Source organism: Pteropus alecto, unplaced genomic scaffold (assembly GCF_000325575.1).
Source record: "Pteropus alecto unplaced genomic scaffold, ASM32557v1 scaffold88, whole genome shotgun sequence".
Taxonomy (NCBI): Eukaryota; Metazoa; Chordata; class Mammalia; order Chiroptera; family Pteropodidae; genus Pteropus; species Pteropus alecto.
The window spans coordinates 13,317,482-13,342,955 of record NW_006494611.1 but is presented as its reverse complement, the minus strand read 5'-3'; the positions used below and the strand labels follow the sequence as shown (position 1 = coordinate 13,342,955).

General features: G+C 40.6%; 1 protein-coding gene and 1 pseudogene across 2 annotated transcripts in view; both read left to right on the top strand.

The window, feature by feature from the left end:
- The window catches only part of PLCE1 (phospholipase C epsilon 1), a 291,378-nt gene that overhangs the window by 254,696 nt on the left and 11,208 nt on the right, over positions 1 to 25,474 (top strand). Inside the window, exons 21-29 of one of the 2 annotated variants that reach the window (XM_025042245.1) lie at positions 561 to 682; positions 1,572 to 1,689; positions 6,014 to 6,145; positions 7,181 to 7,471; positions 12,230 to 12,393; positions 13,653 to 13,914; positions 15,860 to 15,978; positions 17,541 to 17,669; positions 20,675 to 20,884. In XM_025042245.1, coding sequence (XP_024898013.1) covers positions 561 to 682; positions 1,572 to 1,689; positions 6,014 to 6,145; positions 7,181 to 7,471; positions 12,230 to 12,393; positions 13,653 to 13,914; positions 15,860 to 15,978; positions 17,541 to 17,669; positions 20,675 to 20,884 — 1,547 coding nt within the window. The remainder of the gene's footprint in view (positions 1 to 560; positions 683 to 1,571; positions 1,690 to 6,013; positions 6,146 to 7,180; positions 7,472 to 12,229; positions 12,394 to 13,652; positions 13,915 to 15,859; positions 15,979 to 17,540; positions 17,670 to 20,674; positions 20,885 to 25,474) is intronic. The other variant, XM_025042246.1, reaches the window with a different exon arrangement.
- On the top strand, positions 23,175 to 24,701 carry LOC102886629 (annotated as a pseudogene).

Sequence of the window (25,474 nt, the reverse complement as noted above, 5' to 3'; positions counted from 1 at the left end):
AAATTATCTCTCATACTTTAGATATTTTTAGATATATTTTAATTCTTATTCCTAAGATTTTCACTTCATAAATGATAAACAATTATGAAAACTGCATTGCAAATAACAATGTCTTTTCTCTTCTGGTTTTGACATTTCTAGAGGTAAAAGAAGCTAATCACTTCATTTTAAAGTGATAGTGATTAAATGATGTATGCACCATCTAGAAGTGCTTCAGTCACTAAATCTTTCTGAAACTTATGTGCTGAGAGCTTCTTAACATAGTAAATCTTCCATAATGTTTTCACAGTTCCAATCAGCCATATGAGAATGAGCCTTCTCATTTAGATTATGTCTATATGATACCAAAACTACTGGTAAATGAATCCATTCAATCAAAAATAAATACACTGTTTAACAAATTTTAAAATTACACTTCAAACCATCATTTTGGTAACATGTAGCCAGCCTCAGTCTTCCAGATAAGTACAAGTATCTGGGTATCCTGGCAATGACGTAGACATAGCCCTTAAGTGAAGCATTTGGTTCTTGTTCACTGAAGCCTGCCAACTCATTTTCAGACAACATTCTAGAAGACAGACCTGAAAATAAATCATGTAATGACAAGCTTCAATTTGAATATAATGAAGAAATCCCCAAGAGGATAAAGAAAGCAGATAACTCTGCTTGCAACAAAGGAAAGGTGGGTGAATGGTTTCTGTTATATTACACTTGGACCCTGGTACTCTTGTCAGTTTCCGATGGGATTTCACTCCTCCCACATCCCCTCCCTTTGTGTTTCCCCTCACTTTCTCTTAGATGCCAAAGCCCACAGGGCGATGCTATGGGAAACCCACCTGCCATTTATAGAAGGTTAGTCGTTGATTTATCCAACCAATACCTAGTAAAGGTGTCATGTGTGGCAGACACTAAGGCGGCACAGGAGGCAGTTTAGTGATGGAGACAAACCTGTAAACAGTGCTTGTAGATAAGAACAAAGAGCAGTGATTACACAGTGTTATCAGAGCATCAGGGAAGATGATGTTGCAGAAGGAAGAATTTCCCAAGCGGACAACAAGGAACACAGGCCAAGAGGACAGCCTGGTTTATTTAAGGAATTTCTAGGAGTTTTAAAGATGTTTGACATGACCAAGAAGATTAATGGGGACCAGACCGTGAAGTGTTAACAGAGAAATGATTCTGAGAAAGATAAATGAGATACCCAGACCCTATCCTCAAGTGCCTCATAGTATGTAGGCTCTGAGCAAATCTGTGGACATAGTTGCAGTGACATTGTTGGATAAAAAAATAACAAACTATGTCCAAAATGTGAGCTACAGAAGATATGTACTCAGTTACCTATTCATTCAACAAATATGCCTTGACTGTTCTACATTTACAACACTGGACTATGCCCCATGAGTTAGACTTACCCCTTGCTCTCAGAAAGCTTTTACTCTAGGAAAGGTGTTAGGACATAAGGATCAATATAGAGCAAGATGAAACACTGGTGACATGAGAACGGAACAAATAAAGAGCTTTGGGGTGGCGTATACCCTCTATGTCAACTGGTATCATTTTTCCCTTGATAGGTTTACGACATGGAACTGGGAGAAGAATTTTATCTTCCCCAGAATAAAAAGGAAAGCAGACAGATTGCACCAGAGCTTTCTGACCTTGTTATCTATTGCCAAGCAGTAAAATTTCCAGGTAAGAATAGGCAATATCTTCTAAAACACTTTAAGATACCAAAAGATAAAAATGTTATCTATTATTTACTCTCAAAATAACTAAACAAAGTCTGAGAAAGTTGAAGTAATGGCCCAAGATTTCAGAATGTATCAGTTAAGACTCTTGTTTGAAAGTGGCAGAATTTGACTTAAGCAAAGAGGAAGTTTGTTGGCTCGTATTGAAAAACGAAGGAATTCACAAGTTTCAAATACAGCTTGATCCTTTCTCGCTCCTCGTTTCTCACTGTGACTCCACTGTGTTGGCCCTGTGCCCTTTGTGCTTGCAGGGGGCTGCAGCAGGCTAGCACATGTTTCCGGATACAGTTTCAGTGTAAGAGTCTCTTCTAGAACTTTCAACAGTTATTGTTTTTCATTGGGTCCTTTGCCCATCCCTGTACCAATCACTGTGGCCAAGGGCATGCAGTGCTCTGACCTGTGTCACATGCCCCCATCCCTGAGTTAGGTAGCAAGACTCTACCTATGCCATATGGACCCAGGACCTTGTTTCAGCGGAAAAAAAAAAGATTTCCCCAATTGGTAATTTCTAGGAGTACAGTGAACTTAAAGCTGATAAACTGCTTCCAAAAAAAAATGCATTTTAGTTAATAAAGGGTAGAACTATAATTCTGAAGCCTGTCTATCTCCATTGCACTACCCTGCCTCTCTTGTTAGGATGTGTCATCAATGAGCTCACCCAATTGCGTGTTCCACAAATGGGGCAGCAGGAGGTAGAGGGCAAACAGGAAAGTCCATAAATATATGGAAGTCAGAAAAATTCATCTCTTCATACTAAAAAAAAAGATACCCTTGTACAAGATGTCCAAGGACAGAAAAACAGCCAAAATTGGGGATCGTCAAATGTTAGTAAACAGGGTATATAACTTGGCCTGGAGGGTCAAAATACCAACCCTCATTTTTTTTTCAAGATGGTCTAAATGCAGATCCTGGCTTCCAGAGGTTTATTTTAAACACCAGTTCTCACATTCTGCCCTGCAAATGGGACAGGGGGATTAGGCTATTTAAAAATTAGGTAATAGTGGTTTTTTCACACATCAGAGAGGGAAAAGTCATAGAACCTTCTCAATTTTAAGCTTTCTTCCATAAACTGTTTTTAAACTTTTGGCAGCCACTACTGCTTATCTGCTAGCAAATTCTGTTGAGGAGGATATGAATGAATAAGTAGTAAGCAAAGATTTCAAAGAAATGCAAGGAACCTAGCCATTTGGTTGAGTTTCACAGATTGTGACTTTCTGTCACATAAGTACAATATGATCATATTTGCAGCTAGTAAAATTGTTCTTATGATGGGGAAAAAATCCTTTACCTGTCAAAAATTCATGTGGCATGCATGTCACAATGAAGTGGGAGGGCCACTTCATTCAAGAATCACACTCACTGCATCTCTTGTTCTTTATAAATTCAGCTAACACTACACCCAAACTATTCCACAGGCTTATTAGTCTTTTTTTATCAAGCACTGAGTAAATAAAGAGCACAAATTTCCAAAGGTATTTGAAGTCATTGTGAAAGATAAAGTTTCTGTACCAATAAAGAATCAAAAGGTCATTTAGTCCAGCTTCTGACTTAAGACACAGGGTAAGCATGGGGTTGTTTGGCTTATTTTTAAAATTCACATATGCTATATTTTAAAAAGTATTTATATAGCACACATTCTTTATATACTATTTTTTTTCAGCAATTGAAGTTTCGTACATTTTTCTTTCCCCAAATTTATTTTTCTCCAAATAACTAAATTGTGTTGCCAGAATCATTGTTATAATACCTTCTAAATATTTATTGCGATTATGATTTGTTTTGATGCTCATGAGGAAAAATACCATAAAAGGTTCATTTTGCTACACTATTGATTTTAATTTTGCTCCATTATCCATTTCAATGCATCTCACCTTTCACTATCTCAAGTCCCTTCCAAGGAGTCCTATGCAAAAACTTCTGAGCAGTGAGGCACCACAGCGATCACGTGATACCTTTTCCATAAGTAAAGTAACTTCCCTAAGATCATGAACCCATGTTCGTGGCAGGACTGAACTCTTTGGTGACCTTCACTAGGACAGTTATATAACTTCTCTGCATTTCAGAGTCCTTATCTGTAAAAGAGACATAACAGTCCTAACTTGCAAGGTTGTTGTAAAAATTAGCACTAAAGTATAGAATGTGATCAGCACACTGTCTACAAAATAGTTGGCACTCTGGAAAAGGTGGTTGTTGCTGTAATTATTGAAAAATGGCCCAATAGGGCAAATGAAGGTTATTTTTGCTTCTTTAGTTACTTCTCTGGCCTCTCCAGACTCCTCTCCTTTCTTGATCACCCAGCCCTTGTTCTTGCTTCTTTGCCCCATCCCAAGAGAACAACGAGGCTCTTCATAGAAGGGTGCGCATTTCCCTGGGGGATACCGGTATGTGCCAGGATGTATGCAAAAACCCCAGGATGAACACAGAGCCTCACCCTGGCCCTTCCTTTTCAGTTTTACTTGGGAGAAAATCCACTGTTACATCACTGTGTAGAGAGCAAAATTTACACAAAATGTTAAGACAAAGCATGAGAACTCACTAGTCCAAGTTTGTGCATCTTTGTGGATACTTCAGAGAAAAAAAATCTAGACGCCCACAGCTGCTATGAACTGAGCACTTTCTCTGAATAAGACACTCTACTAAGAATGTATATACATTATCTAATTTAATCCTAACCACAGCCTTTTACAGATGAGGAATGAATGATGCCAAGAGATTAAGTAACTTGTGCAAGGTCACACCACCAGGAACTGGGTTTAAACCCCAAAGTCTACACTCTTATTAAACACTACTTTATCCTGTCTTCTCTGATGGTGTTCTTGTGTTACTGAACTCAAAGGGTTCGTTTTGCCTGCACACGTCAAAGCCAAAGGAGACATGGACAGGAGTTTGCAGCAAAGAAAATAGAGGTTTATTTAAGGAAATGGCACCAAGCCTAGAGACACACGTGAGCTAGAACTCCTAAGACCTGGCTCCCTAATGGCCTCTAGGGAATAGGTTACATAGGGGAAAATTCATTAGTCATGATAGCTAAAAGAGTTGGGGTTGTGGGCTCTACTGATTGACCGAGGCTGGAGTAAGAGGCAGTCGATCATTGCATCAGGTCCTGATGTCAGTCATGGCATCGTTCTGTCTGGTTTCCAGGGCGTGCTGGTAGGGTCATTCCATCTTCATGGGTCTAGAGCTGCAGTACAACTAAGGTCAAGTTGTTACCTTTAGCTTGACCAGAACTCTGTTTCTGTGGTCAACAAATGAGAGGCTTTGTACCTAAGACTGTGTGATGTTGACCCAAGGGCTTAATGAATTAGGGAGTGGTCATGCATGTGCAGTAGGATAAGGAAAGAAAAGAAGCAAGTGAGTACAAGGCCAGATTGAGTCCAGGAAAAAGAGAAAAGAAAAAGTCTTTTTAAAAAAGTGAAGATTTGCAGTTACACTTGCAAGGCATATTTTTATCTCAAAGAGGACCTCCCGAATGCTTTAGTTAAAGGAATTACTTTCTAAGGTACAATTGTAGACAGTAGAAACTGTTTGGAGGCAACTCTGGCTTCATTGGTGCCTTTAAATCACTCTTCCTGCACTGGATCCAGGTCTGCACAGTGTGCATTCATTTCCTCATTCAGCAAATATCTATTAAGTTGCTGCTGTGCACCAGGCACTGGGCCAGGCAGGAAGGATCCAGGCAGTGGTTGGACAAGGAGTGAGAAAGAGAAGCCATGAAACATTATCATCATAATATATTTCCCATTTCATCCTCAGACCAACCCTGTGATTTCCTATTATTATGCCCATTTTGTAGATAAAGAAACTGAAGAACGGAGAAGGTAGATGTTAAGTCAAAGCTCATACTGACAGGAATTGAACCTAGATACAACATGATGCTAAAACTCAGCCTCTTAACCATTCTTTCATCTCCAAAATGAGTAATTAGGTCCTGATAATTGAATATGGACTGGAGCATATGCAGCTTTTCAGTTTTTCTGGTGCACAATCAAGTGGGTATATGTGTGATTTCGTGGTCATTCATTCTGTAATAATCATACAGTTCATGTCATATTTGCCTACAGAAATAAAAACTTGGCTATAATTGCCTACAGTACTATTATTAACATTGCTAAAAATGCTAGTAGATCTTCTATACTGAGTTACAAGGGAATAGTAGGACTTCAAAATAAACATTAACAGAGATGGAAAAGGTTGAGTTCCCTTGCTTGTAGTTTTTGGCTTATTTTTATTTATTTATTTATTTATTTATTTTCATTTTATGGGAACAGGCCTGTCAACTCTAAATGCATCTGGCTCTAGCAGAGGAAAAGAAAGGAAAAGCAGGAAGTCCATTTTTGGCAACAATCCGGGCAGAATGAGCCCTGGGGAGACAGCATCATTCAACAAAACATCTGGAAAAAGTAAAGTCACCTTCTTATAATCTCTTTGCTTGATTCTGCGTACTGGATGATGCTGATATTTTACTAAGCACTTCCCTTGAACTTTTTAATTTTTTTTTTTTTTACTTTTATGAATGTTTATATTAATTACGTATGGTATAAATACTTTTTAAATTATGAATTTACATTTTTAACTTCCTGAAAAATAGAATTTTACTGAAGATGTTCTAACAGTGTTTACCTCAAAAGGAAAAAATTGGAACCACCTTGGAACATTCTAGCAGTTCTTGGAACTGCTCTCTTCACCATTATAATTCCAGAAGATATATCCATTTTATTTCTAATTAGTTTTTATTATAAAAGTAATAAATTCTCATAGTTAAAAACTCAAACAATACAGGGTATTATTAAAATTCCTTTCCGCTCTGAATGGCTCAGTTCTACTCCCCAGAGGTAACCACTGTTAAGTTTATAGTGTTTTGTTCAAGAAAAATAAGATTCTCTTTTAAGATGATCCAAACGGGATATGACTGAACATATTCATATAACTTTTATATTGCTATAACTTTTCACATAGCTTTCTGTACATATATCTACCTTATTCTCCCTAATGCCTCTACGGTATTCCATTGTATGGATATATTGTCATTTATTTAATTACTTCCTCCCTGGTAGAAAGGTTGGGTTGCTTCTTGGCTCTTTTTCTTGTTCCCTTTTTTTTTTTTTTTTTTTTTTTGCTATGAAAAATAATGCTATAGTGAACACTCTTGTGCATATATTGTAGTGTATTTGTGCAAATATATCCATGGAGCAGATGAAGTACAGAGACAAAGGACTTTCAGGCTTTTAATTTAAATTGGTGTTTCTACACTCATTTTAAAATTCAGTAGCTATCATTTTGTTTCACGGTGGTGGACTAATCACAAGTGACACTCAAGATCTATTCTGATGTGTTATGTGGTTATAATTGTTTCTTGGGATGTTGTTCAGTTTTATCTTTCTAAAATATTTAAAGTTTTCTGCACTAATCTGAGGCTCATCTTTTGGGGGATTTAGGTTCCTGCGAAGGAATGCGACAGGCCTGGGAGGAATCTTCTTCCCCACTCAGCCCAACCACATCCCTCAGCGCTATCATTAGAACTCCCAAATGCTACCATATCTCATCGCTGAATGAAAATGCCGCCAAACGTCTGTGTCGCAGGTATTCTCAGAAACTGATCCAGCACACCGCCTGTCAGCTGCTGAGGACCTACCCAGCTGCCACCCGTATCGACTCGTCCAACCCTAACCCCCTCATGTTCTGGCTGCATGGGATACAGCTCGTGGCACTCAACTACCAAACAGAGGGTAATGGGCCTACCACACCCCTGGGTGCTTCCTCACCTTTCTCCTTTGCAGCTTATATTTCAGTAAACATAATTCAACAAATAACATTTTTTTAAAGGGCAAGATTCCGGACCAGGGCACACTGCATGTAAGAGTAAAAATACAGAAGACAGAAAACAAATGAATTTGATACTGAATTGTGTTGCACCCTTGATGTTTCAGAGTTAAGGCGATAGAAAACTCTGAAGGGCCCCCAATAGTCTCCTGCTGCTGGCCTCCTTTTGAAGGAGTTTTTAAACATAAGACTGTTCTTGTGTATCTTTAAACAGGACACTGTTTAGGGCTGTGTCTAGTTTGTTTTTTAAAGATCTTTTGGGACAGAGAGTTCTAAAACCCCTTAGAAACCCCTCTTGTTAAGCTAGTTTTCTTTGCAGTCAAAAAGTAATTGTCACTCCAAAAGAATTACAAGTTAAAACCATTTTAGCTTCTTCTCATCCCTTTGAGACTGAAATGGAGAATAATGGAGTAGCAAACACAAAGAAAACAAGTATGTAAAAGACATGAACAGAGAAAGTAGTGTTGGTGTTTCTCCACTATTGACGAGACCCCATAACGGGGATAACTGATGAGGCCTAACACAAGATTGATTGCATGCTTACTATGCGCCAGGCACTGCGCTAAATTCTCGACCCATATTATTTCATTTCATCTTTGCAACAACCCTAAATGGTGGGTACCTTTGTGATCCCCATTCCTCAGATGAGCAAACCAAGGCTCAGAGCGATTAATTTGCTCAAGGTCACAGAATGATTTATAATAATAAATTCAAGGCCTCTGGGAGTTTAGAGAATTAAGTGTTTTGTTTCACTTGGTTATAGGGGCAGGAAGAGAGCTACAAAAGTTAAAGGAAGAGCAGATGAGGAATGCTTCCTCAAAGCTCATTCAAAACCACAGTCTTTTCTTTGAACACTCAAGTGACCTTCTCATTCTTCTCACATGAACTGACTCAGGTCCTAATTAACCATGCTGACCGGTCAACCACAGCTTATGCCTGTCTTCAGCCAAGGTCAAACCACAGCTTTAGCTCTGGCACCAGCTAACCACCTGACAGTGGTGCTAACAGTGCCCATTTACGGCTGACCCTGCAGATGTATTTTTTTGCCTGTGTTAGATTTGCTTCTTTCAATTGAAATTAAATAAGAGAATGCAGGTGAAGTTGACCATAGTGCCTGGCACATAGAATGCATTCCACAAATGTTAACTATTATTAAGTATTTTGGGTAAGTTATGAAAACAGTATGCTTTGGACTCACAAGTGGAAATAATAATGAAATATTTTCAAAGTTGTAAAAAATTTTTTTCAGTCTGTCCCGAGTGGATTGTGGGCTCACATCTCTGGCCCTGTCTGTAGCCCGGTGTCCACTGGCGCCCTTGATTATTATGATACTGAAATATTTTAAGTAAACTGAAATAACTAAGAAAAATGGTTTTCCCAAGGAAATGTAAATGCATTCTGTTTGGGATAATCCTTTTCTCCTAAAGTGCCAAAGCTGGTACAGACGCACTGGTTCCACTGACGGCAAAGGGAGCCACAGGTGAAGGGGACATGAGAATTGCCCCTCCTTGGGCCATCTCGCAATCCAGGAGCACACACTAAGGCTGCAGCTTGGCCTTCACTCACCCCTGAAGGCTTTGCCTCTCTCCCAGGTCAAGCCAGGAGCGCATGTTCGAGCTGTCCCACTCAGCAGAGGCAGATGGCTGTATTGATAGTTCATCCTTAAGTTTCTCTACATAATCTTCTAACCCAGGAAAGAGGGCTGTCATTAAACCTCTCTTGATTTGATGCAGCAAGAAATTATTAAACATCTCCCCTCGCTGGACCAAGCACAAGCTACTTGCAGTTTCATCATGTTTATCTGTAAAAATGCTCTTCATTTCCACAGACTGTGGGTAGAGCCTGGTCAATACCTCGCACACAATAGATGTTCAATAAATGTGTGCTGCACTGAGCTGAAACAGATTGTCCCTGTTTTAATTTTTTGCAAAGAATTCTTAGGGAGTGCTTGATTTTTAATTTTTGCAAAGAAAACAGGGAGTCCTTGAATATCCATGAAGCATCCTAACCAAATAACGGAGAACCCCCTCCTAGTGTCCCTCTAGCCTTATGTTCCTTACCACTTCGTGAATTTCGGGTGACCCTGATACCACAAAGGGCTGTCCATGGACTTAGGGACATCTCTTCCCAGGATTTCTAATGGCGCCATCAATTCCGAGAAGGTCTGCAATAATCTGGAACTAGGAGTTTAGAAGGTCTACACTCAATAAAACTAACTCTTTAGTTCAGAAATTGACTTGAGCCTGGTATGCAAACCCTTGTTATTGCTGGCAACAGCCCCTCAAAGTTCTTTCCATCTGGGGCAGAACAGTTCCTGCCTCGTGTCCCAAGTATGTAGACATGCAGCCCAGTCACAAGAAAAGCTTCTATTATTTATTACGCTTTCTCGAATAATGGTCAAACTCTTTACGATGACTTTTCCGGCCCCCAAATATAGAGGTAATTATTACAGGAATGGTGTCTACTTAATACCGTGTTTTTAAATAAATAGAAGACCATAAAGATAATAATATGCTTGATCTGACATCACATGCATTGACTGAGAGGGGTGATCAAGTTACAGTGCCAGTGATCCCCAACCTTTTTTGCACCAGGGACCGGTGCTCCTATGAGAATCTAATGCCTGATGATCTGAGGTGGAGCTGAGGCGGTGATGTTAGTGCTGGGGAGCGGCTGCAAATACAGATGAAACTTTGCTTGCTCACCAGCCACTCACCTCTTACTGTGCAGCCCAGTTCCTAATAGGCCACGGACCAATACCAGTCTACGGCCTGGTGGGGGTTGGGGACCCCTGGGTTACATGGATTCATGCACACTCTCTAACTTGGTTACGATAAGGGTTTTAAAACTGTAGCTCCAGATGAAATTCTGGAACCACCTCTAGGGAACAGTAGGAGGGCTAGATTTGAGGTCCCACCTTTATTCCAAACTGAGCAGCTCCATGTGGATCTGTTTTACCTATTGGATCACCAGATGAGATTGTAGTTAAGAAAAAGTGCTTTAAAGTTTTGGAAAGCTACAAGAGTAAACACAGAGCTAATGAAATCAGACTTCAAACCCTAATGGATGTTGATACCATAATTTAATAGCTACTGTTTATGGAGACCTTCTATGTGCCAGATGGTACTGTAGGGACTTTCTTACATTATCTCATGTATCTTTATGACAGCCCTATGCAATGTATATTATATGGCTTGGTGGTTAAGATTGAGTCAGGCTGTCTGGGTTCAAACCCCAGCATCCACCACTTACTAACTGTGTGCCTTGGGTTCTTTCACTTCTTGTGCCTCAGTTTCCTCATCAATATAAATGAGAGTACTTGACGGGTTATTGGGAAGCACTGATGCACCTAACATGCTTAGAGTGAGGCCTGTACATAGTAAGAGCACAAATAGTGTAAGCTGCTATAATTTTTTGGTAATATATATCCATTCCACATTTACCAACTCTGCATGAGCTAGTACGCTTCACTCTTTCGGCCATCCTAGCCCATGTCTATGTTACTCAGTCACAGAATAGCCTGGGAATAGAATTTCCTTTTACTGCAAGCAGGACAATTGGCCTCAATGAATGCCACACTAGGACTAGAAGGGATGTGAAAGATATGAGGTCCACTGCACTGGTTTTATAGAAAAGGAGACTGATGCCCAAGTTGATATGTGTCTGAGACATCTTACCTTAAGAATTCCTGCACATGATCCCGACTATCTTACCTTAAGAATTCCTGCACATGATCCCGTGTACATGGAAAAGTTTTACACACGAGACGAGTAGAGGCCAACTTCTTATTGCTCCATGGTGCTTACATGCTTTTCCTTGATGTTGGTCCATGTAGCAGAGTTCATTCTGTACATGGAAGGAATTTATCAGAGGGAATAGTTATCAGGTGTGTCTCATAAACTTTTTGCTCCTTTGGGCATCTTTATAGCAGACTTGTGCCATCATATGAGCATTTGCGTGTGTAAGAGCCTAAAAATAGTGCAGGAAAGAATTCTCTCTGTGTCATTTGTTCACCAAAGAACCGTGCCAAATAAACTCTGGCCACAAAAGACTGGAAGGTGTTGTGAGGGTACCCAGAGTTTACAATTGAGGGGATCGTGAACATGATGTGAATCACATGTAATAATAATTCTTTTCATGTTTACAATTTTTAAAAAGGTAGAAGTATTGTAATTTATGGATTGAAGTTGAGATTTCAAAGAAAGATACGTTTTTATGGCTATTCTCCCAGTCTTTCTTGGATGATTAAGATTTTATTTTATATTTGAAAAAGCATACAATTATCTTCATGGTTTGACTTTGGGGATAACAAAATGGCATTACTATTTCTTTCTAAAATTCAGTATAAAATGAGGTATTTCAAAGATTTTGGGGGGGTGGATGTTGTAAATTTTTATTTGCAAAAAGAGTTTTTAAGTACCAAGATCTGGGTTGGATTAGGAATGCTGAGCTTCTCCCAGAGACTGAACCCCGTGAAGACAGGAATTTTCTATCATGTAATCTGCTGTGTTTCTGGTGCCTAACACAACCTGGCACGCAGTAGCCACTCAGTCTATGGCATAAATGGACAGATGGTTATCGATAAAAAAATCTGTTGAACTTTAAGTCTATAAGGTAAACAGTTAAGCGACAAAGTAACAAGCACTGTTGACTTTGTTTTGCAGATCTCCCTTTACATTTAAATGCTGCCATGTTCGAGGCCAATGGTGGCTGTGGTTATGTTTTAAAACCTCCAGTTCTGTGGGACAAGAATTGTCCCATGTATCAGAAGTTTTCTCCCTTGGAAAGAGACCTGGACAACATGGAGCCTGCCATCTATTCTTTAACTGTAAGTATGGCCCCTGTCTTCAGAAGGCAGCAAAGTGCTTAAGCCTTCCTGGATATGAACTGATTTTGAATTAAAGGCATTTCAAAGTTTTCACACCACACACTGTTTTGTTCATACAGATCTAGTTCCCAGAAGGATTTCTTTATCTCTCAAAAGCAGTGGCTGTGGTTTAGGTATACTATCACCAGGCACTATATAGGCCAGTGCCCAGGAGATGGAGTCATCAGCTCCCTGCTTCACCTACATACTGATGATGGTAGTTCTTCCTGGGCCTCAGAATCACCACTCTGAGCTTAAGCTCCTCGTTGGAGCAGGTCATCTTAAACTCTGACAAGCTCTTAGCAGATCAGATTAACAGGCATCATTATACTAATACAATTAAATATCTTTCCCCCTTACAGGTTAACCTTTGTCATTCCTGGGCCCTCCCTTATACCTTTTATTGCCTAATTAACTTAAAGTCAAGACTCCACAGACTGCCCTTAACAACAGCCCCTGGAAGCTAGCTCATCACTCAACTTTATTTCCCCATTCTTTCGCTCCCTCTTAGCAGACAGGGAAAACGACAGCTGGATGGGTGATAGAAAAAAGGGACAAAGCAATCTCTTCTGTCCATTGTTATAACTTGGCCATTTCCCTCCAAAGGAAGGGTGCCAAGCAGTCTCTGCTCACGACACCCATGAATCCCACTCACAGATTTTCCTGCCACCCTAACTGCCTTTCTGTTTCCCTAAGACCTGGGCAGTAGCCCCTCGTCTCTTTGGCCCTTTTAACTAGACTCGAGCAGCGTATCATCTATTTACAGAAGGTTATAAATTAATTTTTAACAACATTCCCTGTGACTTGCTCCAGAACTAAACTATTCAAGAAAATGATTTTACAGTTAAAAAATATACACCTAAAACATTCTGAACAGAATATTCATAACAGACTTATGGTGATGTTGCATAAGGTCCCCTTTTCTCTCGCCTTCTTGAGAAGTTTAATTTCATCTTAATTGGTTGGTTTTTAAAGATACTTAAACATTTTGACAGTTGAAAGGTGATAGGTGAATGTTTTAGACAAAATACATTTTTCCCGTGATTCTAATCATCTGATTACCGATTACAATCACTTTTTTTTAGCAGGTTTATTAATCATTTACCTCGTCCATTCCAGAGTGTCCTTTGCGTTTCTTTGTGAAGGAAGCGGTGAGGTGCAGACGCTGTCTTTGCTTCCTTTCCATCTTCAGTGACTTTGATCTTCGTTTCCTCCCTCAGATTGTCTCTGGACAAAATGTGTGCCCAAGTAACAGCACAGGAAGCCCGTGTATTGAAGTTGACGTCCTGGGAATGCCCCTGGACAGCTGCCATTTTCGCACGAAGCCCATCCATCGAAATACCCTCAACCCCATGTGGAACGAACAGTTTCTCTTCCGAGTTCATTTTGAAGATCTCATATTTCTTCGTTTTGCAGTTGTGGAAAACAACAGCTCGGCAGTAACTGCTCAGAGAATCATTCCACTCAAGGCTTTAAAGCGAGGTAAAATAACATTGTCATAATGTTAATAATTATTGTAGCTAAGTGACAGATGCCCTGGAGTTTGTTGGACTCTTCTCTCTACTTTTGTGTAGGTTTGAAATTTTCATGTTAAAATAAGAGGCAGGAAGAAATAATGCAAATTTGAACACTGTTTAAGCGCATCTCAAAAGAGCTTTTTTTTTTTTTTTTTACATTATCCTGAAATCCAAGGTATTGACAACATTCCTTAGGAAGTATGGCCTCTCCCACTGCTGCTGATGTTGGGAGCAGTGGCAGCTGGCTCTCATTCCCTCACATCTCTTTCCAAATAGCACCCACTGCCCTCCTGGCATTTTTAAAGCAGAGATTGAAGTGAGGCGAGGAAACAGAAGAGAGATTAGGGTGTGGTATAACTAAGTGGGCCAAAGCTGGAATCAGTGCCTGGCAGAAGTTCAGTGTCAGAAGCCAGAGGTGGATGTTGGGTGCAGAGCAGGGAGGATGGAGAATCCTAAGCAGAGGCCAGAGCTGTTGGCTGATGAATTGGCTTTGCCACGGCCCTCCTGGGAACTTCTGCTTGTCGACTGTCTGCATTTCTTCTCAAACTTTGGTGTGCATAGGAGTCACCTGGGGCTCTTGGTAATAAGGTTCAGATTCTGATGCAGTAGATCTGGGCTAGGGCTTGAGATCCTGCATTCTAACAGGCTCCTAGGGTTGCTGGCCCTGCTGGTCTGCTTTGAGTACAAAAGTTCTAGTCCATACTTCCTCCCACAGCCACACTCAAACTGCCAGGCTCTGAACTCCACAGACACATTATATTTTCCTACTTTTTGTGCATTTCCTATTGCTCATCACCATTGTGCAAGTACCACATGGTCACTGTATTAGTCAGCCCAGGCCGCCATAACAAAGTACCACAGACTAGGCGACTTCGCAACAGAAATTTATTTTCTCACAGCTTTGGAGGCTAAAAGTCTAAGATCAAGGTGTCAGCAGGTTTGTTTTTTTCTAAAGCCTTTCTCCATGACTTGTGGATGGCCACCTTCCCACTCTGTCCTCACATGTTCATCCTTCCGTCTGTGTGCATGGCATTTGATATCTCTTTATCTGTGTGCTAATCTCTTCTTATAGGGATGCCAGTCATATTGGGCCCACCCTAATGATTGATTGTAACTTCATGACCTCTTTAAAGGCCCTATCTCCAGCTGTTGTCACGTTCTGAGGTTACTGGGAATCAGAGCTTCAATATATGAATTCTAGGAGGACACAATTCAGCCCATAACAGTTATTACAGAAATATGAGAGTATAGAGAAGCAAGAACAATTTTTTTTAACCCATTTTTTCGTGTCTCCAAAATAATCACTTTTGGTGTATATCTTTTGCAGGCTTTATTTCTCTGGCCATGTAGAGGCTTCCTAATCATAGTGTTTTGCAACTTACTGGTTTTCACTTAATAATACATGTAGTGAGCAACTTTTCTAGTTAATAACTATTCGAGTTAATAACTATACACCTACATTATCACTTTTACTGGCTGCATACTAGTTCTAATGCCATTTTATACTTAAACAAACACACCATTACTTACTTAACCAAGCCCCTATTGTTAAAATTCTTTATATCACTAAAGCTGTTCTGAGGTGGAACATTTGTAAAATAGTGACTGTAGATGCCTTGATACAAAAATGATGAGATTTTCCTACGATATTTTGTTTAAGATTTTCTGTTCGAGTCTAAGTTAGAAACGGTACCTAGATAAGTTAATCACCACTAGGTGGCCCAAAACTGTCCCCGAAGGATCCACTCTCCCGGTGACAAGGCATCAGTTGGTTGCATGCCTGTTGCCCCTACCTGCCCATCATAAGGTCTTATATCTACCTATCATTTCTTGACCTCCCTAAGGTATCTCTTTGACATAGCTCTGCAGGTCCTGGCTAACAGGCTTTTCCTAATTCTGCATTATTCCAGGATATCGACATCTTCAGCTGCGAAACCTCCACAATGAAGTCTTGGAAATCTCCAGTTTATTCATAAACAGCAGAAGGATGGAAGAAAATTCCTCTAGCAGTACCATGCCAGCCTCTTTGGTAACCAAGTTCTGTTTCAGCATATTTGCAGGGATTGCTATGCTGGAGTTCGGCTTTCTTGTGGTACAGGACAGTGATAATTAGGTAGCAATGGAAATAATAATAATAATGGCTGGCACTCAGCACTTGATAAGCACTTTATATATACTAATTCACTTAATCCTCTCAATAACTTCACAAAACATCTATTAGTATTGTCTCCATTTTACAGATAAGGAAGGTAAGAGCTAAGTACTTCTGAGGTCACGCACATACAAACCCAAGTTCATCTAGTGCCAAAACCCATTCTTCTTTTTTTTTCAAAACCCATACTCTTAATGAGTATATTATAGTGCCTGCCAGGGAAGTGAGTCAAAAATAACAAGGTGGGGAAGAGGCTAATTAAGCACATCTGATAGAAAGTAATCAGTACTTCTATAAACTTTAAGTCAGACCAGGAAATCCTTTGCTTCTTCAGTGGTCCAGTGGCAGGTGTCACAGGTGAGCAGGGTTGGAGTGAGCAGCCAGGTGCTGCTGGCGATATGCAACTTACACCCTGGCATTTGGGGAGGTGCAGAATCTTCACTCTTGGGAATGGGAGAGGAACACCACAAAAAGTCCCACCATTGCAGTCGATGTTTTAACAAATTGCCCAGGGAAGATTTGTGCCTAGTGAAGTTCGAGAACCATAGGACCAGTAATGAAATGCAAAGTTGTTTACTTAAACAAGCAACACTGCTTTAATTAACTAGTTAATTCCATTATGCTTGCTCTTTAAAAATTAATTTCAAGGGGTGTCCATCCGTTACCTCTTTATGTGTTTAATAATCTGATTACTATTGTATCAATCATATACTTCAACATAGTCCAAACAACCCTTGGAAAGGCACCTTATACACTCACGATGGCGCTGGCTTGACCACCATCTCTGCCACCTTCGATAGCCATGCTTTCTTCTCTGCTTCTCTTTTTTTTTCAGCTTCTTCTCCATCCCTGACCTTATTTCCTTAGATTCTCCTTCTTCCCCCTTCCATGTGTGGCCAAGGTTAAGAACAAATGCCAGTCACAAGTCCCAACTTGTCACCGGTACTTCTAACCAACCAGCTATAAATTCAAGAGGTTCTACAACCCCCTCCTCAAGTTCACTAATTTGCTGGAATGACTCACAGAGCTCAGGAAAGTACTTTACTTGCCAGAATATTTTATTTATCATCTCACCATCCACAATTCTTGCCCAGTACCCTAAAGAGAGATAAAACTCAATATACACTATTGATTGTCAGTTCATAAGTAAGGATTGACATACATTCCAGGTGATATCAGTCCCATAATTACAATGGAAAGAGGCACTGTTTTATAAAATAAATTAATATTTTGGTGGTATGCTGCTACATATCCTCACTCCACTGTTAAGGAAGATGCACTGTTACTTCTTCAACCACAAAAAGATGCATCAGGTTATAAAAGGATGCTCTGCTTTTGCATTTATGTGTCCCTCATTCTAAGAACTAGCACTTCTGTGTTAAATGTAGCCTAGAAGTTGCGTGAGAATGAATGAGAAACCATATGCTCTTCCTTGACAGATGTTTAATACAGAAGAAAGAAAATGTTTGCAGACTCACAGAGTCACAGTTCATGGGGTCCCAGGTCCAGAGCCCTTTACTGTTTTCTCTATAAGTGGAGGCACCAAGGCAAAGCAGCTTCTCCAACAAGTAAGTCCGCTGAGCCTGCAATTGGGAGAATCCGACATCTAATACGTATGGATATGTGTGTGTGTGATTGTGCGTTTGTGTCTATAAACACACACACAAATACACAAAAGTCCATGTTGATGATCTGTCTTTTGATTCTGTTGATATTCGACATTGAGACCCACCCTACAAATGATCCAAGGGATCTTGGTACCACTAAACAAGCCCCCTTAACCTTTAGAAAAACATTTTTAAGAATTCTTCAGTACGTCAAAACACTGGGCTCAAGAAGGATAAAGACACGAATAAGTGACTTTCCAACCATGTGTGCCCTTTTCCTCTGAGCCTAGACACAGGCCTCATCTTCCCTCTTAATGCAGAGCTTACTAATCAACCAGAATTTGCACACAAGCTGAATGAACTCTGTCATTCTAGGAGCTGGATCAAATTCTTAGAGTGTCCAAATGGACCACATAGGCCCAGATGACATCTTGGGCCCTTCTACCAATAGGTCTTCATTGGCATGTTGAGCAGCCTCCTTGTTCCCCATCCCCTGGCACTTGACCTTTGAGGTCCTACACCTCTAATGCTACAAAGAGGCATGGAAGGCCTAAAACAAGAGGATGAGAGCCTGTTACACCAAACCCTGAAGCAGAACTGGCGTAAGCCCCCTCATGCTGTGCCACTTCTGCTCTAGAGCCCCAGGGATCTCAGCGGCCTCCTGCAGGCAGGGACACTGCCCCACAGGGGGATTTGTAAGGTTGAGAAATCCAGGAACTAAGAGCAGCGTCCAGAGAGAGAGGCAGTTCTTTGAAAGGGCAAGGCAGCCCTGTGTGCATTTCCTTTTCTCTTTACACTTGAAGCTCCACTCTTGCTTGGCACAGTGGCCTAATATCCTTGCAAACTTTTATCCTTAACCCATCTCAGAATTCTTTCTTCTACTTGGGGGCAGTGACTGTGGAGCTCCCTCTGAATTTAGGGCATACGATGAAGTGTAAGTGGGATTGTAGAATGGTTGGGGGATTAAAAATCCATTGAGCAACCATACATAATCAGTGTTAATAAGTATTTCTGTTGTTTGAGGGGAAGTCTCTATGGACAGGCCAACTTTTGCCCAACATTTTAGAATTGACTTAGAGTCAGAGAAAACAGCTTCAGTGTCAACTTTCATAACATATCAAACAGAAGCTACTACCAAAGTTTTTGGTTTTTAAATTGGTCCATAAACTCCAATGTCTGCTATCACAAAGCACTATTGGGGTTTTGGAGACACTATAAAATGTGAGGATTTAAAGCAAGGGAACATTTCCATGGACCACCTGTGAAAAGCAACTCATTACTGCATTGTTACCCCATGCGGATAACTACGTGGATGTAAAGCAAGTCTGAGGAGGGAGAGATTCTGGGCCCCTCGTGGAGGTGACAATGCCAACTAACCTACTCCTGGAATCTTCCTGTCCTAAATTATTCCTATATTAGTAGGAGGAGTTGCCTTGCCCAGAGCCCAGCATCAGTTACAGAACAAGGGCAGGGATGAAGGGAGCAGAGTCTTCTTGAGAATCTTCTGCCCCCACCATCCTCAGTTCATTCTATTTTTCCTTAAAGTTGAGACACAGCAGTGCCAGGTGTTGAGAAGGAAGTTTGCTTAATCCAGGCCAGATAGTGGCAGCTTTCCCTTGTCACCCCTTTCAAGTTTAGCCTTTTGTCAGTACCCTGTACAACATGAGTGTGAAAGAATAGATCAGTAAGAGGAACTATACTGACGGCTAGTGTCTGTTGAGTTCTCATAATGTGCCCATGTTATGCTTTATAACTAGTGACTCAGTCATAAAACAAAACAAAATTAAGAGGCTGTTACTATGGGGGCAGAAAAATAATTTTCTTCCCACCTTCTAAGTTGTCCTAGCTGGACTAATAATCAAATTAACATGAGAAAATAACAAAATAACACGAGAAAATAAGATTAACAGGAGAAAATAACCAAATTTATTACATATGCACATACAGGGGTTCCATAAGAATATTAGACTCAAAGACAGATCTGGCAGTTAAGGCTTATATGCTTTCTTGAGCTAAAGGAAACAGGAGGTTGTGGTTTGGGACTTCACAGGACAGGAAAGCAATTCACATGGAAAAGTAAATGTTTGGTAAATAAATGTTTGATGGGGCATCTTTAACAAGGGACACAGAGAGGACTTTGATCAAATGGGCCTTGCTAGGTTCATACTCATTGATATTAAACCATAGCAGGTCCTCTAAGTTCTTTTAGGCAGTAAGGGGAAGGTTAAAGCTTCTTTCTGAATCTTTTGTTTCTTGAAAATAACCAGCCTAAAATAATCAATATCTCAAAAGGCATATTTTGGGATGGCAGACTGATTCCCCTCATTACTCTCGCCGTTCCCATTTCAGTGGGAACTGAACCTTCAAAGGGTTAAATATCTTGCCCAACACCTCACAGGCACTAAGTATTAAAGGCAGACCTCAGATCAGGTCTGTCTGGCTCCTGAGCCTTGTCTCAGCCATTCTGTTTGATTGCCAAGGTCAGTGGCCAACAAAGAAAACAGGCTTCTAGTCTCACTATCAAGTTTGTTGAAAGGAGAATTCGCAGGAACTTAGAAAAGATGAGATTAGAAGATGATTGAGAGATTATTTTGGTAAAAAACTGGACTAGGTTCTTTACCCTCAGTCCTGAATTGCAAGATTACAAAGAGCTAAATTCATAGTTTGAAAAATCTAAAGGTTTTTAATCAGTAGGAGCTCTCATTCCAGCAGTGGGAAAAACAGTTATGCTGTCTGGGGATTATGAATAAATTGTGTTGTTGCCCAGAATGGACATAAACAATCCTTTTTGGACATAAGAGAATTCTTAGACTGTCCCAAAAGAATTATGCAACACTCCAGAGTAGGTTTCACTTACAAATTGCACATCAAAGCTCTCTGAAAACCATGCAAATAGACTTGTTTTGAATTAAAGTTTTTGCCCACTCCTCAGAGGTGTGCTAAATTTGCCTTTGCTTTATCTTTAGATTCTGACCACCGAACAAGACATCAAACTTATTGCCACAGACTACTTTTTGATGGAAGAAAAATATTTTATATCTAAAGAAAAGAATGAATGCAGAAAACAACCATTCCAGAGAGTCATTGGTCCAGAAGAAGAGATCTTGCAGATTTTAAGCAGCTGGTTTCCAGAAGAGGGATACGTTGGCAGAATTGTCTTAAAAACCCAGAAGGAAGTAAGTGTGTCTTGGCACAGTGTACACAGTCACAGCTCAGTATGCAATTAACCACCTCCCTACTGGCCACCTCCCTCAACATCAGAATTTCTTGTAATTCCAACTTGGTTTATGTTATTTCTAAAGTGAACATGGGGAGATGATTTTATTCTTCTGCACATACTCAGAATATTATCTCCAAGCTAACAAAAATTCAGTCTAAAAATCATCCCTTGTAAAACAAAGCAAGCAAAAACTCAAAGGATTCCTTACGTGTGTCCTCAGCTCTTTGTCCAGTATTTTATCTGTATGTGTGGGAAGACACTGTTATGAGGGTCACAGAGTTGTGTAAGGCAAGGCCTGTAGGCATTTTGCATTTTAGAGTTGGCTGCCTTCTTGTTAGTGCCTGTTCAAGTTTTAGCTAATAAAAGATTCTGTACATATAAGAAAAATAATGCTATTTCCTTGAAAATATTCCATAACTTCACACAAAGTAAGAATAATCTCTCAACTTCAGTCAGAATTCATATAAAATTACATTATGTTCACTAATTTTCCCATGATCTTTCACGTGAAAGAAACAGTACAATGACTACATGTCAACTCCAGATTGGTTGGCTCCTCTGGGGGGTTGTTGGAAACACTTTTTTTTCTGGAAAGGAGCCCACTAACTTACTGCTATTTTTTTTTAAAATGATGGTATATTTAAAATATAAAGTCATTGTTCCAGCGTAGACAATCATGCCTCATTATACGTCAATAACAAAGCAGCTGAGTCCGTTCAACAGTTTGATTAAATAAATATTTATTGAGCACCTGATATGTGCCAAGCCCTGTTCTGGGCACAGGAACTGCTCTTTTGGGGCATGTAATAGAGCTTGACTCATAAAATGCGCATCTGTGCTTGTTAGGACAATGCACATCTGTACTCTGTGCTTGTTAGGACAGAGTGGAGACAATAAGGAATGCATTTTCGGCACCGTATGTTACTTTTTCACTCTGGACTTAACTGTGAGCATGGCCCACAGCCTCTGCAGACCTTCACCGTCTCCCCTAGGAACCAGAGCCACTCACTGCCTTCCCTCCTAACCTTGCGTTAGACCAAAAAATAAAACTTCTTTTAAGCAAAGAAATGTAATTGTCTCCCCGGCTTCCTCTCCCTATCAGACATACAAATTGCTAAGCCAGTGAAAACGCGGTTCTAATTATTAATAGCTCTATGAGAAACTGTCAGAGGGCTTAGCTGGACTTTTGAAGCCATCTTTAATGTCTAATTTTTTTTCCTATTTCTAACTGTCTTTGCCATATTAAGTATCCTACAAGTGACAATTTCAGTGACTTCTTTAAATCATATATTTGCATAATGACTTACAATGTTTACAGCTCTCAAACATCCACTATTTCGAATGATCTCATGATATAATGGAAATCATTCTACACATGGAGCTTCAGAGAGGTTAAATCACAACAGGGCAAGAAGTAGAAAGAACTCAAAACTTACGGCGTCCAGGTCAGTGTTGTTTCCACCATCCCATGCTGCTTAGGCTGGAGTTGGGTCGGTCCCCATGGACCACCCATGCCCAGCACTATAGGAAGCCATGAGCAGGAAGAAACATGGGCGGGCTCTTGAGTGGGCCTTCATCATTTGGTTGGAAGGACTGGGGAGGTTAGGGATGCCCATATGCAATTTAAAATGTATATGACAACAGGCAGTAGTGACCTCAGCAATAAATATTTAATAAGGGCTGGTGGAGGGAAGCATTTTGAAGAAAAGGGGGGATAATTTAGGAGAGAAGGCTAACAAGCAGTTTCCGATGAATAGAATACAGCAAACTCTCCTTTATACTCCTTTGTTGGGAAATTTTTGAAATGACTAATGAAATGTATAATAAAAGATAACAAATCACATTTAATGTATCTACTAGGTATACCTGTTGCATCGTGACACACACTGCATATTAACTGATTAAATAAATGAATTCAGCAATTATTAAATGCAAGCAGACACTAGCATAATTGATATATTAGGATTATAAGTATTTTCATTCATTTACTCTGTGAAACTAGTAAGATATATAAGCAGTTTGCTCATATAAGCCCCTAAACTGCAAATTATGACCTCTGATCTCTCCTGTCTGCCTTTCATAATTTTTTTTGTTTCCTGGGCTGTCAAGCTGGCAAAAATCACATCTTCTTGTAGTCAGTATGCCCTCCTCTGACACCTGCTACATTCAAAATCCAGCAAACCTGGCTCTGCCATTTATTAGGTCACCTTGGACAGCTCATATGACTTCTGTAAACCTCTGTGCTCTACTGTGTAAAATCTATAACAGAAACTACTCTGCTTGACTCAAAAAGGTTGTCATACTCATCCAAACATGTAGACAATATGTAGAAAAGTGCTTAGTGAAGAGCTATACAAGTGTGGGCTGTTGTCATGGTCATTACTTGTGGCTTCCATTGCAGCTGAAAACTCCTTAAAAATAAATAAGATCTGACAGCAACACGCTCCTTCTTGTTCCCCCAATACTAGCTTCAGCCCACTCACCAGCTGTCAAAAATGGTGAAAGAAACCACTTACTATGATGTTTTGGGGGTCAGACCCAGTGCCACTCAGGAAGAACTGAAAAAGTCTTACAAGAAACTGGCCTTGAAGTACCACCCTAGTAAGAATCCAAATGAAGGAGAGAAGTTTAAACAGATCTCTCAAGCTTACAAAATGCTCTCTGATGCAAAGAAAAGGAAATCATATGACAAAGGAGGACAACAGGTGACTAAAGAAGGTGGAGCAGGTGGCGGTTCTGGCTCCCCCATGGACATCTCTGACGTTTTTTGGAGGAGGAGGAAGGAGAGGTAAAGTGTTGTGTATCACCTATCAGTAACCCTAGAAGATTTATATAATGGTGCAACAAGATATCTAGCTCTGCAGATATGTGAAGGCCAAGGTAGTAAGAAAGGAGCAGCAGAGTGCTGTCCCAGTTGCCGAGACACTGAGATGCAAATTAGAATTCATCAAATAGACACAAATTCAGTCTGTGTACGTGGAGCACCCAGCCATGGGAAACGGATTGGTCCTAAAGGTAGATGTAAAAGTCTCAATGGAAGGAAGATAGTTCAAGAGAAGAAGATTCTATAAGTTCATATTGACAAAGGCATGAAAGATGGCCAGAAGATGACATTCCGTGGTGAAGGAGACCAAGAACCACGATTGGAGCCCAGAGACATTATCATTTTTTTTAGATCAGAAGGACCACTCTGTTTTTATTCAAGAAGACCTTTTCATGTGTGCACATACAGCCAGCTGAAGCATTGTGTGGCTTCCAGAAGCCAATATCTACCTGGACAACTGAACCACAGCCATCGCCTCTCATCCAGGTTAGACTGTCAAGCATGGAGATATCAAGCGTGTGCTAAATGAATGCCAGTTTATCATAGACCATATTAAAAGGGTCACCCAAACATTGAATTTAAGGTAAACTTTCCTGAAAATGGCTTTCTCTCTCCTGATAAACTCTTTGCTTGAAAAACTCCTACTGAAAGGAAGTAGAAGAGACTAATGAAATGGACCAGGTAGAATTGGACTTTGATCCAAATCAAGAAAGACAGCACCATTACAATGGAGAAGCACAAGAGGCTGATGAACATCATGCGAGGGGTGGTGTCAGACCTCTTAGTGGAGCCAGTGAATAACACTCGCTGCTGGCATTTTACAGAATGAGTGAAGGACTATAATCATAATATGCTCACTACTTGCTTTTGTTTTTAATATTCAACTGTAGTAGGTTTTTTTTTTGAGTTAAATAAAGAATAACCTCAAATATTAAAGCTCAATAAAGAAAATAAGCTCAGAGTGAGGTTCTAAGGAGATCTTTTAAAAATAAAAGCGCGGAGGAAAAAAATGGCGTAGATAGAGGCTCTGTCCATCCTTCTGACGACCAAAGTTGTGACAGAAACAAGGAGCAAACAGCGAGGAAATATCTCCTGGGATATAGATGAACAAGCCATACAACTGGGGAGAAAGCCAGGAAATCACCCTGCAACGGCAGAAGGTGGGATGGGGCAAGGACGCGGGGCTGCCCGGTCTCTAGCGGCTGAGTGAGATGGAGGCTGCGGCAGCGGCAGATGCCTCTTAAAGGGGCTGCATCCATGAGCGGACTTTCATGGTGACGGACCTGCTCACTCTGAGCACCAGTGCCTATTCAGCTGAGCACGGGGTGCACCAGGGACTTACAGGGAGACATTGTCTGAGTGAGGGTCGAGGCAAGACTAGCTCTGTACAGAAGTGCTGGTGGTATCCATTGTTCCCTGTTGAGCCCTCCCCTGCTTCCAGTGTGTAGACACAGGGCCCCCATGGCTGTGACATCATCAAACTGGATAACAGAGGTCGCTCCTCCCAGATGATTCCCTAAAACTCCGCCTCCCTCAACTCACAGCCCCACCCAAGCCACATCCAGGTGTATCCTCAGCAAGTCAGGTGCGCCTTGCTGAGCAGTGCCCAGACTCACACTGGAGGCAACTGGCCTTGGTTTCTGGTGTGGCCTTTTGAGGCAACTATAAGCACAGCATCTATGGATTGCTTGCTGAATCTTAACAGGTGGCCCCGGAGGGGCA